Raw genomic sequence first — 20,179 nt, 5'->3', positions numbered from 1 at the left:
GTCTTCATAGGTCAGGACATGGAGAATACAACTTTGGATGTTACATTACAACTTTGCACAAAAAAAAGAAAGTTGGATGACATTGTGTGCAATTCAAGTCACCACAATGTAGAAAGGTTGTGGTAACAGAGGGGACTGTACAGAGGAGAATCACCAGGATGTTGCTTGGATTCTGCTGTGGAATTCTCTGCCTCAGAAGGCAGTGGAGGTTAATTCTCTGAACGCTTTCAAGAGAGAGCTAGATAGAGCTCTTAAGGATAGCGGAGTCAGGGGGTATGGAGAGAAGGCAGGAATGGGGTACTGATTGAGAATGATCAGCCATGATCACATTGAATGGTGGTGCTGGCTCGAAGGGCCGAATGGCCTACTCCTGCACCTATTGTCTATTGCCTATTGATTGGAGGACTTTAGTTACGGGGACAGATTATAGGTTGGGTTTGTTTTCCTTGGCGTGAAATAGGCTGAGGGTTGACATGATAGAAGTATATATAATTTTAAAAGGCATGGATAGGGTAGATAGTGAGAATCTTTTTTTTTCCATGGTAGAGGTATGAAAAACAAGAGGGCAGAGGTGACTGGAGGAGACTCACTGTGATGGATGTTTCTTTTTTTTTGTTTTGTGTTGGTTTGTGATTGTGTGTGTTATTGCTTATTTTTATTGCTCTTATTGTTGGACTGTGGGTAATGGAATTTCATCCAAAAGACATTTTTTTGGATGACAATAAAGGCTATTCTGATTCTGATTCTGACTTCCTTGGCCCTTACCTGCTGCTGGCATTTCTTTAGCTGCCGCTCTGTAATCTCGGCTTTTTGCTGCAACATTTTCTCAATACGTTGATTCACCTGCTGCTCCTTCTTTTGTTCACTTTCATAGAATCGTGATCCCTGGAACCAAAAATAAATTACTGTTCATTTTTGAGAAGAGTCTGGAGCTTAAATAATTATGGAGAAGGAAAAGAACAGCTTTCAATTGATGGTCAATAAGTTTAAATCCGTGATTCTGCACAGAACTCTTTGTTAGCTGGACCATGGGATATAATTTTAAATGATTTATTTAATACCATTGAATACAAATAATGTTTAAATGAACGTGGAACACAGAAATGTACACCATAGAAAAGGCCCTTCGGCTCAAAATGTCTGTATCGAACACGTTGTCAAGTTAAACTAAACTGCTATGCCTGCACATGATCCATATCCCACCATTCCCTGCATATCCATCATTAAATACTGTTTTACTATCTGCTTCCACTACCACCCCTAGTATCACTCTGGTTAAAAAAAAACTTGCCCCAGAACTTCTTTAAACTTCCCCCCTCTGACCTTAAAGTCATGCCCTCAAGTCTTTGACATTTTCACCTGTGGAAAAAGGTTCTGTCTATCTATGTTTCTCGTAATTTTATTTACTTCTATCAGATCTCCGCTCAACCTCCAACACGCTGAAGAAAACAATCCAGGTTTGACCAACAAAATATGAAATAAGGTACTATGTCAATAAATGGCTTGAAATCCATATAACTATATAAACACATGATGGTACCTCTTCTTCTTGCGTATGGCATGCACAGCCTAAAGTTGTAGGTCAAGGGTATTTACCATCATCTCTCTGGTACTGATGGTATGGTTACTTGTAAATTGCATTATAGGCATTGGTTTTGCACTATTATAGTTACTTGTTATCAATGATGAATTTATCACATTATTGATTACTATATATATTTATGTGTATTATTGCAATTAGGGGGCATGTTAAGCTGCAGCAAAACAATAATTTCATTGTTCCGATGCCGATACATATTGCCGTTAAACATGTCTGAAGAAGGGCCTCGACCTGAAACGCCACCCATTTGTTCTGTCCAGAGATGCTGCCTGTCCCGCTGGTTTACTCCAGCATTTTGTGTCTATTTACCATGAAACACTCTTGACGGCACAATGAGCCCATTGGTAGGCACAATTATTCACGGTCCAACAATGAGTCCAGGTAAAGCAGTTATTCATTTTCACATTTGCACTCTTCAGTCCATTGCATTTGGAGGTCAAAATGTGGTCTCCTCTACATTGGAGAAACACAGAGTGGTTGATCACCTTTACATGTTGTTTATGGTTAGGAAAAAAACTGCAGATGTTGGTTTAAATCGAAGGTTGACACAAAATGCTGGAGTAACTCAGTTTATGTTGTTTATGGTATCTTCCTCAACTATGTCCTCTGGCAGCTCGTTCCGTACACCCCCCACCCTTTTACTCCTCAGGTTCCTATTGCATCTTTCCCCTCTCATCTTAAACCTATGTCTTCTATTTTCTCGATTCCTCTACTCTGGGTAAAAGACTGTGTGCATTCACCCTATCTATTCCCCTCATGAGTTTATACAATATTATATCTCTTTTGGTGGCTGTGCTTCAAGGAATAAAGTCCCAGCCTGCCTAACCTCTCCCTGTAGTTCAGGCCCTCAAGTCTTGGCAATGTCCTCATAATCAATTTTCGTAATGAATATCCGATCACTGGGAACCATACCTTGGTTCATTAAACCATTTTCAGTATCAATACCTTGTACCGCAAGTGCATTTTTTGCTAAATGTTTCCAGTTGAGCCTATTTTCACATTGGGTGCAAAGGTGGAAATCAATTTCATTCATCTATCATAACGTTTTTGTAAGAAAATAACTTCAGATGCTGTGACAAATCGAAGGTATTTATTTCACAAAATGCTGGAGTAACTCAGCAGGTCAGGCAGCATCTCAGGAGAGAAGGAATGGGTGACGTTTCGGGTCGAGACCCTTCTTCAGACTCATAGCGTTTGTAGGTAGATATGTTGTTTATTTTATTAGCTGTAATCAATGATTAGTTCAGTTGGGTGATGGGCAGAAGAACCAAAAGATCAGAGGAAATATTTTCTTAAAGATATTTGTCAGGATGGGAATGCAGTGCCAGGGGTAATGGAGGCAGATTAATTTGTATTATTCAAAACAAAACAGCGTAAGTAGGATTAGAGTCTACATTCAAACATCACTCAGCCAACAAATTAGAAAAGCATTTACAATGTTTACCCTTGCTTTAAAAAAAGGACACAAAGTGCCGTGGTAACTCAAAAAGCATCTGTGGAAAACCTGGATAGGTGAGGTTTCGGGTCAGGGCCCTTCTTCAGACTGATTGGAGGGGGGGTGATACAAACTAGAAGAGAAGAGAGGCAGGACATAGCATGTCAGGTGATAGGTAAACAGGTGAGAGGGGTTCTATAGGCAGATGGTTGGACAAAGGCCAGAGATGAAAAAAAGGTGCGAGACAAAAGTATTGAAGAACTGCAAATTGTGAAGCCAGAGGAAAGAATGTAGGTGGAGGGGAGAAACAGGTGCAAGTCTAGTTGGGGCACAGGGCATGGATGCCTGGAGGGAAAAGGGGAGGGGGAGAGGGGGGAAATTGTTAGAGGGTACCTAAAATTGGAGAATTCTATGATCATACCTTTGGGATTGTAAGCTACCCAAGTGGAATACGAGGAGTGATTTTCTCAGTTTGTATGTGGCCTCACTCTGGCAATGAAGGAAACTAGGACCGAAAGGTCAGTGCAGGAATGGGAAGGGGAGTTAAAATGGTTAACATTTTGTTAACTATTTTAAATGATTAGCACCTCATATCCCGCTTACCCATGCTTTGTAAGAAGTATAAATCAGTTTTAACTTACCTTCGATGCCTCCATAATTATTTTATTAATTTTTTCTTTATCCAAACCTCCCATTCCAGCTTTGTTATCATTAAGTGCCATTCTGGAAAGAATGCTGGCTTCATTAGCAGCAGAGCCATCTGCATTTCCTTTGGAAGCAAGTTCCATAATGGCTTCTTTTGGTCGGACCTTGAACTTTTCTTTAATATTCCAGTCCTAAATAGTTGAAAAGGCACAATACAATTAGGTATAAGCTTATTATTTTCACATGTATGGAGGTACAGTGCAAAGCTTTGTTTTGCATGCTATCCAATCAAATCAGACACTATAAATAAATATAATCAAGCCAAATTCAAGTACAATTGGTAGAGCAAAGGGGAAGATCTAGAGTGCAGAAAATAAGTCTTTGTATTTGAGGCGTACCAGTTCCATAGGCAATGGGGTAGCAATCAATTGGGCAGTACCCTGGCTTATGGTGGGTTCTACGAAAGCGGAAAAACATAGTGGAAGAAGCTGTTCCCGAGTCTGGTGGTGGACACTTTCAAGCATCTGAACCTTCGCTCCGATGGGATTGGGGAGAAGAGAGAATGACTAAGGTGGGACAAGTCTTTGACTATGTTGGGTACTTATACAAAGCAGGGTGAAATGCAGAGGGAGTCAATGGTGGGCAATCTGGTCTGTGTAAATGGACAGGGCTACGTCTACAACTCTATGCAATATCTTGCCATCTCGGGCAGAGCAGTTCCGAAATCAAGCTGGAGTGCAATCCAACAGTATGATGGCTATGGTTTATAAGAGTCATTGGAGACATGCCACATTTCCTGAGTCTCTGAGCATTGGTGTGCCTTCTTGGCCGTCGGTTCAATGTGGTTGGGCCACGACAGATCAATGGTAATTTTGTCCCTTTGACAGGCCCCAAGTGGTCAAGATGGGGAGACATACTTCTAACCCTCTCACCCTGAACACAGGATCCCCCCAGGGTTGCGTCCTTAGCGCCCTACTGTACTCCCTGTACATGACTGTGGGGCCAGGTTCAGCTCAAACTCCATCATCAAGTTTGCTAATGACACTGCGGTGGTGGGCCTGATCTCCGATAACGATGAGAAGGCCTACCGGGAGGAGGTGGCTGATCTGGCACTCCGGTGTCAGGACAACAGCCTCCTCTTGAATGTCACAAAAACTAAGGAGCTGATTGTAGACTTTAGAAGGGGTCAACATCCGAGGACGTACACGCCGCTGGAATTAAATGGGATTACTGTGGATAGGATGAGCAGCTTTAAATACCTGGGAGTCCACATCACAGAGGATCTGACATGGACAACACACATTGCCGTACTGGTAAGGCAAGGCAGCGCCTTTACCACCTCTGACGGTTGAGGAAATTTAGAGTCTCTCTGAGGATCCTTCAGTGCTTCTACTCTGGGGCTGCAGAAAGCATCTTGTCCAGGAACATCACAATCTGGTTTGGGAACAGCTCTGCCCAGGACAGGAGAGCTGTTAGGAGAGCTAAATGTCAACTATTTAGCACTGGAATATTAAAGAAAAGTTCAAGGTCCGACCAAAAGAAGCCATTATGGAACTTGCTTCCAAAGGAAATGCAGATGGCTCTGCTGCTAATGAAGCCAGCATTCCTTCCAGAATGGCACTTAATGATAACAAAGCTGGAATGGGAGGTTTGGATAAAGAAAAAATTAATAAAATAATTATGGAGGCATCTAAGGTAAGTTAAAACCGATTTATACTTCTTACAAAGCAAGGGTAAGCGGGATATGAGGTGCTAACCATTTAAAATAGTCAACAAAATGCTAACCATTTTAACTCCCCTTCCCATTCCTGCACTGACCTTTCGGTCCTAGTTTCCTTCATTGCCAGAGTGAGGTCACACACAAACTGAGAAAATCACTCCTTGTATTCCACTTGGGCAGCTTACAACCCAATAATATGATCTGCGGAGAGTAGTGCTTTCAGCTGAACGCACTATGGGAACTACACTCACCCCCCTGCAGGACCTATACATCAGGAGGTGCAGATCCAGAGCCAGCAACATTATGGGGAACCCCTACCACCCCAGCAACGGACTGTTCCAGCTGCTACGGTCAGGCAAACGCCTCCGCTGTCACGCTGTGAAAACAGAGAGGATGAGACGGAGTTTCTTCCCACAGGCCATCAGGACTGTTAACTCTCACATCACCAGGGACTAATTTAATTTGCTGTATTAATTTATTTTTTGTGTTAAACATTTTTTTTTCTATTCTGTTTTGTAGTTGAGCACAATCCACATTCATTTCACTGCACATCTTGTATATGTATGTGACAAATAAACTTGGCTTGACTTTAAGGTTGCGGATGTCATCATCCTGACACCATGTTAATAAATATTCTCTATTCCTTCCTGTACTCTTTTCCGTCATTGCTTGTGGTCCGGCCCACCACTGTGGCGCCATCTGCAAACTTGTCGACCGAGTTAGAGCCAAATTAATCTGGATGAGTTAGTCAAATCGGGCACAGAACAAAAAGTGACACAAGAGACTGCAGATGCTGGAATCTTGAGGGGGAAAAAAAGTGTTGAGGGAACATAGCGGGTCAGGCAGCATCTGTGGAGGGAAATGGGCACGCGGCACTTCGGCCTGGGACTCTTCTTCAGACTGATTGACAGATGATGCTTCGGGTCAGGACTTTTCTTCAGACTGGAATTATTCAGCAGATCAGACAGCATCTCTGGAGAGAAGGATTAGGTGACGTTTCAGGTCGAGACCTTTCTTCAGACACCTCTCCTATTCCTTCTCTCCGGAGATGCTATCTGACCCGCTGAGTTACTCCAGCTTTTTGTGTCTACAGTATCTTCGGTTGGAACCAGCATCTGCAGTTCCTTCCTCCACCCTTCTTCAGACTGGTTGACAAGATGATATTTCAGGTCAGAACCCTTCTTCAGACAGAAGTAAATGACAAAGAAAGAAAGATCGTCAGATCAAAAGAGTAAGAGACAGGAAAGCAAAGGGGGAACAAACAACATTTCTCAGATGCTACCTGTAGGATGAGACTCCAGTTCAAACAGTTCTCTTTCTGAACCATACATTTACATTCTTGCAACACCACTTAATGTCCCAGCCCTGAGAAGATACTTGCATTCTAAAGTTTCAATTTATCCTTGTGACGAATTTAGTTGCTCATTAAGTAAACACACCATATCCAATGAAACAGATATTGACAAGTTGCTGTTTTCACTAAGCCAACCACAGGGTAATACATTGTCTGTTCATCAATGTGTGGCTTAATCATCTGCAGGATTTCTTTGTCCCAACAGGTGAAATAGTGTGTGTAGGAAAAATTCACCATGACTACATAAAAAAATTCCAATGATTATAAAGGTACCATGGAAGGTCCTCAAAAATTACATTTCTTTGTAGAAAACATTCAGAAATTGTACTATTTAACAACTTCCGTTTATATACACCTTAAAATATAGCAAAAACCTGAGGCACTTCAAATGAGTATTATCAAAATAAAATTAATGGCATTCCACATGGGAATTATCAGGACACATGACCAAAAGCTTAGTCAAAGAGACAGCAGCACTTCAAAGGGTGGGATTTTTTGTGGGGCAGCAAGCATGTTGTGAAAGATGTGGATGTTTCTTTGCAAGTTCGAAAGTGGCCAAGTACATGTTCAGAATATTCATATCTAGGTAGTAGCAAGATCATGGACGATGGTTTGAGGAATAGATGACTTGAAATATGGCAGAGTCAGATGATGGCTTACACCCAAGGTAGACACAAAATGTTGAAGTAACTCAGCGGGACAGGCAACATCTCTGGAGAGAAGGAATGGGTGATGTTTCAGGTCGAGACCCTTCTTCAGAAGGGTCAGGCTTCTTCATCCTGACCCACTGAGTTATTCCAGCATTTTGTGTCTGTCTACCTAAGTGCTTTCAGAGCTGGGGAGGCCAAGTCAGTTTATATATATTAAAGGCAGAGATAGACAGATTCTTGAATAGTAAGGGTGTCAGGGGTTAAGGGAGTGAAGGCAGGGGAATGGGGTCGAGGGGGAGAGTTTAGATTTAGATTTAGACTTAGATTTAGGGATACAGCGCAGAAACAGGCCCTTCGGCCCACCGGGTCCGCGCCGCCCAGCGATCCCCGCACATTAACACTATCCTACACCCACTATGGACAATTTTTACCTTTGCCCAGCCAATTAACCTACAAACCTGTACATCTTTGGAATGTGGGAGGAAACCGAAGATCTCGGAGAAAACCCACGCAGGTCACGGGGAGAACATACAAACTCCGTACAGTACAGCACCCGTAATCAGGATCGAACCTGAGTCTCCGGCGCTGCATTTGCTGTAAGGCAGCAACTCTACCGTTGGACAGATTCTTGAATAGTAAGGGTGTCAGGGGTTAAGGGAGTGAAGGCAGGGGAATGGGGTCGAGGGGGGGAGTTTAGATTAGAGAGGACACAGTCAGTTTTACTTCAGATTCCATTGTGTCCAGTCACTGTAGTAAACAGGAACTACAGGTGCTGGTTTATTTTTAAATGGCCGATCACTGAGTCACCGCATCTCAAGAAAACGCAACCCCTTTGACACACAACGTGCTAAATTCTGGAAATTGCTTAACCTGTGAAGCGCCCACTCAGTACGATTATCCTACTCAAAGTCTATTCAAGCACGACCAACATTCATATTTTACCAAAACCCCAAAGTGCTGGAATAACCTGGCGGGTTAGGCAGCAGCATTTCTGGAGGGAATGGACAGGCCTCGTTTCAGGACCCTTCTGCAGTTCCTTGTGTCTACAAAGTGCTGGACCATCGCAGCGGGACAGATAGCTTCTCTGTGGAGATGGATGGGCGATTTTGCGGGTCGGGACCTTTCTTCGAATCCAAGATTACTCAAGATTCCAGCTTCTGCAGTCCATTAATATTCACCAAGAGTTTTTCACTACACACTTTCTGATATGTGTAGCTTTTTCTATGTCCTTATTTTCGTCTCTTATCTCCTAATGGTCACTTTCCTCTTAACCAGGTTATTTCCAATCCATGTCTTATATTTTATGAAGATAGAGTCTTAGAGTGATACAGTGTGGAAACAGGCCCTTTGGCCCAACTTGCCTGCCCACACCGGCCAACATGTCTCAGGTACACTAGTCCCACCTGCCAGAATTTGGTCCATATCCCTCCAAACCTATCCTATCCATGAAGATAATAATTTGTTTGAAACAGTGGTATGTTGTCATTCATAACTTACTACTGCATTTACCACAAGTTACTTTTACTTCCTGTACTGGCATGCACAAGATGCATATATCTTTTCTGATATTGTTATATAGATAATTTAATACAATGTACATATTTTCAATTCAACAATTGACATTCCTTGCTCACGCTGTGTAGTTTTAATATTTCATATCCACGACCTTTTATCAAAATAATAAAAAGTTAGAAATCAAACATCCTTTAAGTTATATTAAAGGGGTGGATAGAGAGAAGGAATGTCTGTGACAGTAGCCTAGGGAGACTAATGAGGAAAGTTGGTGGTGCCAACTGAAAAAGGATGAAGATTTGATAATCGCGACTATAAATGCAAAAATAAGCTCAGAGGATACCATCTCACCTCTTGAACATTGTCACTATTTTCAGTTTCTATATCACATCCTTAACGTTTTTCGTTTTAAGATGATTTTATGCCATGGGATGACGATAACCTGCTAGCCAAACAGAGGTATTATTTTGAGGAAAGACCCAAAATGCTGGAGTAACTCAGCAGAACAGGCAGAATCTCTGGAGAGGAATGGGTGACGTTTCGGGTCGAGCCCCGGAGAGAGGAGGAGAACTTCTTCAAAGTAGACATACCTTGAGGAGATTTCGCAGTGGAGCAGACAAAATATGTAGGAAAAGAACTGTAGATGCTAGTTTAAATCGAAGACAGACACAAAATGCTGGAGTAACTCAGCAGGACAGGCACCATCTCTGGAGAGAAGGAATGGGCGATGTTTCGGGTCAAGGGCGGCACGGTGGCGCAACGGTAGAGTTGCTGCCTTACAGCGAATGCAGCGCCGGAGACTCAGGTTCGATCCTGACTAAGGGCGCCGTCTGTACGGAGTTTGTACGTTCTCCCCGTGACCTGCGTGGGTTTTCTCCGAGATCTTCGGTTTCCTCCCACACTCCAAAGACGTACAGGTATGTAGGTTAATTGACTGGGTAAAATGTAAAAATTGTCCCTAGTGTGTGTAGGATAGTGTTAATGTGCGGGGATCGCTGGGCGGCGCGGGCTCGGTGGGCCGAAGGGCCTGTTTCCGCGCTGTATCTCTAAATCTAAAAATCTAAAAAAAGATCCTTCTTCTTATTTTTCTTTGAATAGTTCTGTGAGATTGTTTAAGTCTACTTGTATCAGCCGAGCCGTTTAATTTACCTTCAGGAACATGACACATTTGTTGGTGGACTACTTATAGTTAACCTGTGTTATTTCTCAAAACAGGATTAGGCCACCGTTTGACCGATACTTGGGGAGTGAAAAGACTGTCCTACGAGGAGGGTCCAAGAACAGTGTGCTCTTATTTCATAGATATTAATAGTGGTCTCTTGGAAATAACATTTTCAGAGGCATACAATCATCCACCGGGTGGTGACTGCAATGGCTGCCTCACCAACAGTCTGTCTCATCCTTTTCCTTCTCTGTTGTTTTTTAGTATGTGTTAAATCAATGTTTTAGTGTTCTTTAGCTTGTTTTATGTGGGGGGTGGGGTAGGGGAAACTTTTTTTGATCTCCTACCTCAACGGAGATACGATTTTTTCCCGTATCGTGTCTCCGTCCACACTGCGGCCTAACATCGTGGAGCTGGCGGCCTCTTGCTGGGGACTGACTTTGGGAACCGCGGGAGCTTGAGGAATTTAACATCGTGGAGCTCGCGGTCCCTGGTTAGGGACTGACTTCAATCGCTTCGATCGCCCCGACTGCGGATGGTTCGACTGCCCCAACCGCGGGAGAATAAAGAGGGAAGAAGTTTGGACTTTATCGCCTTGCATCACAGTGAGGAATGTGGGGAATCTGCAGTGGTGGATGTTTATGTTAACTTTTATGTAGTGGTGTGTCTTGTTGCTTTTTTTAGTATGGCTGTATGGTAATCGAGTTTCACTGTACCTTTGGTACACGTGACAATAAACAGACCTTTGAAACCTTTATAAGCACAGCCAGTAAAGCAATGAAAAACAATTTTCTAATATAAAAGGGCCAACTATATCCAATTGAAACAAAGAGGAAATTCTTCACAAAAAAGTAAGAACGTTTGAAATTCTCTCTCCCAGTCAACAGTGGATGTTTGATCATTGAATGTATTTAAAATTGAGATCAATAGTTTTGGGAAACTAGGGGAAATTATTTATTAGCATTTTGGGGAATTTGGAATTGCCACAGAATATCAATTATGACTTCAATGAATATCAGAGCAGACTTCCTGGCAGGATTTCATTTAGCAATATTACTGGAAGTGTTGCGTGACTTTTATGAACCATAACTATTCAAAAACTTTAATTTAATTTTCATTTCCTCCCCCTAGACTGAGAAGTTTAATTTACAGTGAAAATCTGTTTTAGTGCGTGCTATCCAGTGAGTGAGAAGACTGTACATGATTACAATCAAGCCATCCACAGTACAGATATGGGATAAAGAGTATAATTTATAAGACCTGCTAACCTATGCAGGACCTTTAAACTAGAAATTACAGCGTGTTTATAAGATACTAGACCAAGTGGACCCATTGTGTCCAAACCTCTCCCTCCTCCACCCTTCCTCCCCTCCCCATCCCCTTCACCGCTCCCCCATCCCCTTCACCCTTCCCTTGCCCCCTCCCCATCTCCTTCACCCCTTCGCCCCATCCGCCCCTACCCCATTCCCTCCTACTCACCCCCCCTCCCCTCTCTCCCCCCTCCCCTCCCTCAGCCCAACCGTGGACCCGTTGGCAGGCAGGGAGTGCCCCCGTGGCCGTGTGCGGGCAAGGGAGGACAGGGAAAAGGCACCGATCTCGGCCCCGTTTCTCCTGCGGGCCGGGCGTGGAGCCGAAGCGTCTCCTGCAGCTCAGCTGCAATCTGCGGCGGGGAACGGTGGTGATGGCATGGATCCGTTGCTGGGCGGGGAGTGTCTCCTGAGGCCGTGGGTTGGCGAGAGTGGACAGGGAGAAGGCACTAACCTCGGCCCCATTTCTCCTGTGGGCCGGGCGTGGAGCCGAAGCCTCTCCTGCAGCTCGGTTGCGAGCGGCGGGCGACGGCCATCTTGTGGTCGTCTGCCACAGCCGCACGCTGCACCACGAGAGGAAGGTCAGGGATGGGACACGCCGGGGCGGGCGCTGGTCCTCCCGGCAGGGGGGGGGGGGGGGGTGCATTTATTAAAGTTTATTTGGTAAATTGTTTTTAAAATGTAACAAAGTTGGTTTATTCAGACCATGGGTGAATGGTGAGTAGGGTGGGCCTAAAATTGTCACGCTGCTGTGTGCCATTTTGGCTGTGTAGAGGGCATGGCACACACATAAGCATGTACACACAAACAAACAGAGAGAGACAGAGAGGCAGAGAGACAGAGAGACAGACAGAGAGAGACAGAGAGACAGACAGAGACAGACAGACAGACAGACAGACAGACAGACAGACAGAGACAGACAGGCAGGCAGGCAGGCAGGCAGACAGACAGACAGACAGACACAGACAGACAGACTATCTATCTATGTATCTCTAAATCTATAAAAAAATCTAAATCATGACCAGTGACAGCCAGCCTGCAGTGGCCAGACCAGGCTATTTAATGGGCTCAAATCAGATTAGAGATGCAAGCTAATGATTAACCTTTCCTGTTCTTCCTGCTCAGGCTAATGCAATTGGTGGAAAACTTTAATCTGGTCTTGAAAAAGCTGTTCTGCTACCCCTAATGATCTGTTTACCACTCATGCGAATGGAAGCTGGTTTTACTTAATGGTTGGTGAAATCTAGTGCCTTGCTCCAGTGCACAGTTAGTGAGGGTTTAAGGAATGGTAATAGGAGCGGGTGTAGGGATGAGCGGATGGAGAGTAGCAGCACTGCCCCACATCCCCCTTACAATCATTCCAAAACACGAGAACAGACCAGCATGCACACCTTCACAAAAAAGTATCACATTCCCCTTTAAATATCTGGAAAAGTTAAATTCCTAAACATGGCTCATTCAGCTTTAAATTAAAATTGGGAGAAGCATAGAAATAAAGCATGCTGCATTGTATTCTTCTTGTAATGTACGGAGGAGTGCTTTATAGAAACATAGGAAATAGGTGCAAGAGTAGGCCATTTGGCCCTTCGAGCCAGCACCGTCATTCAATGTATTCACCGCTTTCTCCCACAACAGGTTTACCAAACAAAACGGCTTTTCATTCACTCACTCCCATCATACTCATTAGAAACATAGAACAATAGGTGCAGGAGTTGGCCATTCGAGCCAACATTGCCAATCAATATGATCATGGCTGATCATTCAAACTCCACACCCCGTTCCTGCTTTCTCCCCACATCCCCTCAGAAGGCAGTGGAGGCCAATTCTCTGAATGCATTCAAGAGAGAGCTAGATAGAGCACTTAAGGATAGCGGAGTCAGGGGGTATGGGGAGAAGGCAGGAACGGGGTACTGATTGAGAATGATCAGCCATGATCACATTGAATGGCGGTGCTGACTCGAAGGGCCGAATGGCCTCCTCCTGCACCTATTGTCTATTGTCTATTATCCCTTGATTCCGTTAGCCCTAAGAGCTATATCTAACTCTCATGGTCCAAAATGCTATATCTAACTCTCATATCAAAGTCCTATATCTAACTCTCATGGTCCAACTCTGCAATTGGTCCAAAACGCTGCAGCGAGACTCCTGACGGGTACCCGTAAAAGGGACCACATCACCCCGATTCTGGCCTCTCTCCACTGGCTCCCCGTACGGTACAGAATCAACTTCAAGCTCCTCCTATTCACATACAAAGCCCTAAACAGGCTTGCCCCCCCCCCCCCCATATCAAAAATCTTCTAACCCACCACTCTATCTCCAGGCGGTCTAGGCATAAGCTCAGGGGTGACCGCACTTTTGCGGTTGCAGCTCCTAGACTGTGGAACAGCATCCCTCTCCCCATCAGAACTGCCCCCTCCATCGACTCCTTTAAGTCCAGGCTCAAAACCTTTTTCTACTCCCTAGCATTTGAGGCCCTCTGAGGGGGCGCTGTGAACTGTTTATGTATGTGCTGTTATGTTTGTGTGCCATTGTATGTTCGTTCTTAGTACCTGAACTGATGTACAGCACTTTGGTCAACGTGGGTTGTTTCTAAATGTGCTATACAAATAAAATTGACTTGACTTGACATGAAAACATCCAGTGAATTGGCCTCCACTGCCTTCTGTGGCAGAGAATTCCACAGATTTACAACTCTCTGGTTGAAATAGTTTTTCCTCATCTCAGTCCAAAATGGCCTTCCCCTTATTCTTAAGTCTTAAATGGCCTCACCCTTATTCTTAATATATATAAAATCTATAAACTCACTTGGACTTAAAGCATCAAGGAACACGTCTTTAATGCGTCAGCCACTTAACTGTAACTGCAGCCTGTCGTATGCAAATCCGCAACAGTTAAACACGTGGCAAAGCTTCCTGAGAAATGACCACACCAATCTTAACGCAACACTTTTCACTGCACCTGTGTTTTACTCATACTGAGTGTTTCACCGTTGAACTCAGGAAATAGAAAAATAATTACATTTTCTGTGTATAAAGCAATAAAAGGGATTCATTGTTTACTGTGGGCAAGCTAACTTGATACTTTGCGTACATAATCGAGTTTTGGGTCAAATGAAACTGGATTTCATGCACATGGGTCTACTTGTGGAGTACATGTCAGAACCGTAATGAGAGGACCGAAAACACAATAACATATGCATTATAAGAACAGAAGCTTTATTCTGATCGGGAATAATCCATGTCTGAGCCATGCACTCAGCAAACAGTACAACACTTACCTGAAGATGGGGACTCACATATATGGACAGCTGAAGCAGAATATTGTCTACTTTGTAGTTCTATTTTAAAGCCATTTTCAATTGAAGCTACATTTCTCAGGGTAAGTGTAAGGAGATCAATCCTCCATTCTTGTCTAGGCTGTCCTTCTGCACTAACTGAAGGAGAATCATGTTGAATTTGTGAAGATAGACACTAAAAGCTGGAGTAACTCAGTGGGACAGGCAGCATCTCTGGAGAGAAGGAAAGGGTGCCGTTTCTGGTCGAGACCCTTCTTCAGACATTGTGAACTTTGCTTTGCCAAGCATGCACACATATACCATTTGAGGTATAATGATTCCAAAGACACGTGACCTTCCAAGAGCAAAAAATATTTTATCTCTGCCTGGTTTGAGCCCTTATTTTTAAAAACTGAGACCTCTCAATTCTAAATTCTCCACACTAACTCCTCTGCAACTCCTCGGCCTTCTATTTATTCAAGTCCTCACAGTCCTCTAAACATCAGCCAGTATCAGCCAAATCTGTCCAACATTTTCTCATAAGACAACATTTACTACATGGTATCATGAGTAAACCTTTTCTGAATTGCTTCCAATACATTAAAACATCCTTCCTTAAATAAGTGATACACCTTCGCAGTGATACCAATTGGAGGAACAGCTCCTCATATTTTGCTTGGGTAGCTTACACCCCAGCGGTATGAACATCGACTTATCTAACGTCAAATAGCCCTTGCTTTCCCTCTCTCTCCATCCCCTCCCCCTTCCCAGTTCTCCCACCAGTCTTACTGTTTTCGACTACATTCTATCTCTGTCCCTCCCACTCCCCTGACATCAGTCTGAAGAAGGGTTTCGACGTCACCCATTTATTCTTTCCAGAGATGCTGCCTGAGTTATTCCACCATTTTGTGTCTACTGCAGTGTTCAAGTTGTTACCTTGCCAATTCCCTATATTGCTGATACACTTGTCTTCAATTCCTATCACAATAAGCAATCTCACTTATTTACTTGCTGGACCTGGACCAATATTTGGCTTTTGCAAATCGTGCACTAGAACACCCTAAACCTCTCCATCTCAGAGCTCTGCACACTCTCACCATCTAGATAATATGCATAATTTTATTATATCCTACTTAACTGGAACATTTCATCTTTTCCTCCTCGTTCTCCATTTGCCAACTTTGTCCACTCACTTTATCTTTTTCCCATTGTAGTCACCTTATGCCTTCTTCACAATTTTCCTATCTTTGCATCTTCAGAAATTTTGGCGACCAAAATTACTGACTTTGTCCAATTTATGTACATAAAAAGTTGGGCTCCAAGCAACGTTCTGTCTGGCACCCACTGTTGCATCTAGCCCAACAGAAAATGACTCTCTGCCATCTTCTATCCACACTGATATGTTAGCTTCTACATCATGAACTTTAATAACCTTTAATGCAGAACCTTATCAAATATCTTCTGGAAAGTTGAATCTAATACATCTTTTACACACGTTATCTCTTAAAAACTAATTTGATTTTGCCTGACTACCTAGACAACTTCCACCAGTGGCCCAATGATAGATTTTAAACTAGCTAGTCTATCATTTCCTGTTTTTTTTAATCCCACCATTCTCGAATAAAGGGGTTCTCGAATAAGGGGATTGTTTTCTAATCTAGCGGAGCCTTCCCCAAATGCATAACCTATACATTAACTATCGAATTCATTTTGAAGATTCTGGAATGGTCCATTCGAATCGAGAGACTTATCAGTCCACAGCTCCAAAATCATTTCTCTTAGTCATACAGTCATGGAGCGATACAGTGCGGAAACAGGTCCTTCGGCCCAACTTGCCCACACCGGCCAACATGTCCCAGCCACACTAGTCCCACCTGGCTGCACTTGGTCCATATCCCTCCAAACCTGTCCTATCCATGTACCTGTCTAATTCCGATTATAATTTTCCCGAATTCCATCCTCTAAACAGTGATTTCTTTTTTCACACAGAAAAAGTTGGAGTCAGGAATGTGCTGCCTGGAGTCCGATGAAAGTAGATACTCTTAGGATGTTTAAGCAGCATCTCGGCAGGTATTTGCATCTCCCTGCCAGAGAAGGCTGCAGACCTAATGTGGCTAAATGGGATAAGTGTAGATGGACTTGGGCATGGTAGAGTTAATGGGGTGCTATTTCTGTGCTGTAAACCTCTATAAATTTTGTGCTGCCTTGACATCCTCATCTTCCTATTGAGCACCATACACCTCAGGAGTTTATATCAAGTTTAATAAAATGTTCCTGATGTTGGGGGATGCATGGCAGATGCAATGGACAATAGGTGCAGGAGTAGGCCTTCACACCAGCATCGCCATTCATTATGATCATGACTGATCATCCACAATCAGTACCCTATTCCCGCCTTCTCCCCATATCCCTTGACTCCGATATCTTTAAGAGCTCTAACTCTCTCTTGAAAGCATCCAGAGAACTGGCCTCCACTGCCTTCTGAGGCAGAGAATTCCACAGATTCGCAACTCTCTGGGTGAAAAAGTTCTTCCTCATCTCAGTTCTAAATGGTCTATCCCTTATTTTTTAATTATGGCCCCTGGTTCTGGACTCCCCCAACATCGGGAAGTATAATGTGGATACATGTGAGGTTATCCACTTTGGTGGCAAGAACAGGAAGGTAAATTATAATCTAAATGGTGTCAGATTAGGAAAAGGGGGGGGGGGGTGCAACAAGACCTGGTTGTGCTTGTACATCAATCACTGAAAGTAAGCATGCAGGTACAGCAGGCAGTAAAGAAAGCTAATGGCAGGTTGGCCGTCATTGCAAGAGGATTTGAGTTTAGAAGCAAGGAGGTCCTACTGCAGTTGTACAGGGCCCTGGTGAGACCGCACCTGGAGTATTGTGTGCAATTTTGGTCTCCTAATTTGAGGAAGGACATTATTGCTATTGAGGGAGTGCAGCGTAGGTTCACCAGGTTAATTCCCGGGATGGCGGGACTGACAGGATGAAAGAATGGGTCGACTGGGCTTGTATTCACTGGAATTTAGAAGGATGAGAGGGGATCTTATAGAAACATATAAAATTCTTAAGGGATTAGACAGGCTAGATGCAGGAAAAATGTTCCCGATTTTTGTGGGAGTCCAGAACCAGGGGACACAGTTTAAGAATATGGGGAATTTAGGACTGAGATGAGGAAAAACTTTTTCACGCAGAGTTGAGAATCTGTGGAATTCTCTGCCACAGAAGGCAGTGGAGGCCAATTCACTGGATGTTTTCAAGAGAGAGTTAGATTTAGCTCTATGGGTTAAAGGATTCAAGGGATTTGGGTAAAAGCAGGAACGGGATACTGATTTTAGATGATCAGCCATGATCATATTGAATGGCGGTGCTGGCCCAAAGGGTCGAATGGCCTACTCCAGCACCTATTTTCTATGTCTATCTATGTTTCTATGTTTTAGATAAATTCCCTTTTCTCCCCCACAAGCAGATGATTATATTTCAATTTGTATTGGCATCATTTCGTTCTGACTGATAGTTTTTACAATTAATTGTTACCTTCGCAAACTGGGTCTACACTCCACATCAGACCTGTTGAAAGGTCTCTGATCCAAGTGTCAATTCTGTTTCTTAGCCCACTGATGTGACCTGACCTTTTGATGGGTCCTACAATGTGTTTTTGTTTCAGATTTCCAGCATTTGAAACATTTTGTAATTAATTTATTAGCCAAGTATGTAAAAACATACAAAGAATTTGATTTGCCATACAGCCATACGTGTTTCAGTAATCCAGCTGCCAGGGCCAACAATCTAGACACCCATTTTCAAGTACCACCATGGCAGCTAAGGAATTTAATTTTAGTTAATAAACTGGATTTTACTACAAAACTGACCGCAAAAACTGTTTTAGTGCTGCTAAATTCACATTGGCTCATTCATGTCCTTCGGGAAACGGATTCTGCCATTCTTACTTCGTAAGGGGGGGTGTCAAATGGGATAGTCAAGGATGGAGTTAAAGAGAGTAAAGGGATAGTTAATGACCCCAGAATTAACGGGAAAGAAAGCTCACAAAGGGATAAGAGAGTGTGGCCAAGTGTAATAGGGATCGATGTGAAGGGTGAGATGAGTAAGGTATTAAAAGTATTGTATATGAATGCGCAAAGTATAAGAAGTAGATGAGCTTGAGGCTGTTAGAGGTTGGTGGATATAATAATAATAATAATAATAATAATAATAATACATTTATTTTATATAGCGCTTTTCAGGATACTCAAAGACGCTTTACAGAGCAAACAAGACATAAAAACAAACAAACAAACAAAAGATTTGTCCTGACGGAGAATGACATTGTGGGGATTACAGAGATGTGGCTGCAGGAGGATCGGGCCTGGGAACTTAAATTCAGGGTTATACATCCTATAGAAAGGACAGGCAGGTGGGCAGAGGTGGGGTAGCTCTGCTGGTGAGGGATGAAATTCAGTCCCTTGCGAGGGAAGACATAGGGACTGATGAGGTAGAGTCACTGTGGATTGAGTTGAGGAATTGTAAAGACAAGAAGACACTAATTGGTGTTATCTACAGACCCCCAAATAGTAGCCCAGATGTAGGGTGTAAGATGCAGCAGGAGTTAAAACTGGCATGTATGAAAGGTAATGCCACTGTGGTGATGGGGGATTTCAATATGCAGGTAGACTGGGGAAATCAGGTTGGTTCTGGACCCCAAGAAAGCGAGTTTGTAGAGTTTGTAGAGTGCCTCCGAGATGGATTCTTAGAGCAGCTTGTACTAGAGCCTACCAGAGAAAAGGCAATTCTGGATTTAGTGTTGTCCAATGAACCAGATTTGATAAGAGAACTCGAGGTAAAGGAAATGCTTGGAGGTAGTGATCATAATATGATTAGTTTTAATCTGCAATTTGAGAAGGAGAAGGTTAAATCGGAAGTGTCAGTGTTCCAGTTGAACAAAGGGGACTATGAAGGCATGAGAGAGGAGCTGGCCAAGGTAGACTGGAAAGGGATCCTAGCAGGATTGAACAGCAATGGCAGGAATTTCTGGGCATAATTCGGAAGACGCAGGATCATTGCATTCCAAAAAAGAAGAAAGATTCTAAGGGGAGTAGGAGGCAACCGTGGCTGACAAGGGAAGTTAGGGATGGAATAAAACTAAAAGAAAAGATGTATAACACAGCAAAGAGTAGCTGGAAACTTTCATAGGACAACAGAAGGTAACAAAACGGGCAATACGGGCTGAAAAGATGAAGTACGAGGGAAAGCTGGCCAAGAATATAAAGGAGGACAATAAAAGCTTCTTTAGATATGTTAAGAGAAAAAGAGTAGCAAAGTCAAATGTGGGTCCCTTGAAGGCAGACACGGGTGAAATTATTATGGGTAACAAGGAAATGGCAGAAGAGTTGAACAGGTACTTCGGATCTGTCTTCACTAAGGAAGAAACAAACAATCTCCCAGATGTACTGGAGGACAGAGGATCTAGGGGGTAGAGGAACTGAAAGAAATTTTCATTAGGCGAGAAATAGTATTGG

The 20,179-nt window shown here is 43.3% G+C and overlaps 1 protein-coding gene across 3 annotated transcripts in view; it reads right to left on the bottom strand.

Annotated features, from left to right (window-relative positions):
* polk (polymerase (DNA directed) kappa) overlaps positions 1-20,179 on the bottom strand; it is a 70,376-nt gene that overhangs the window by 45,322 nt on the left and 4,875 nt on the right. For all 3 annotated transcript variants that reach the window (XM_078396639.1, XM_078396638.1, XM_078396640.1), the window contains exons 2-3: positions 3,677-3,871; positions 766-885 (exon numbers count right to left, since the gene is read on the bottom strand). In XM_078396639.1, the coding sequence (XP_078252765.1) occupies positions 766-885; positions 3,677-3,823 (267 nt within the window). In that variant the 5' untranslated portion in view covers positions 3,824-3,871. The remainder of the gene's footprint in view (positions 1-765; positions 886-3,676; positions 3,872-20,179) is intronic.

This window comes from Rhinoraja longicauda, chromosome 3 (genome assembly GCF_053455715.1).
Source record: "Rhinoraja longicauda isolate Sanriku21f chromosome 3, sRhiLon1.1, whole genome shotgun sequence".
Classification (NCBI taxonomy): Eukaryota; Metazoa; Chordata; class Chondrichthyes; order Rajiformes; family Arhynchobatidae; genus Rhinoraja; species Rhinoraja longicauda.
The sequence above is the reverse complement of the archived record's forward strand: the minus strand, read 5'-3'. Positions and strand labels throughout refer to the sequence as shown.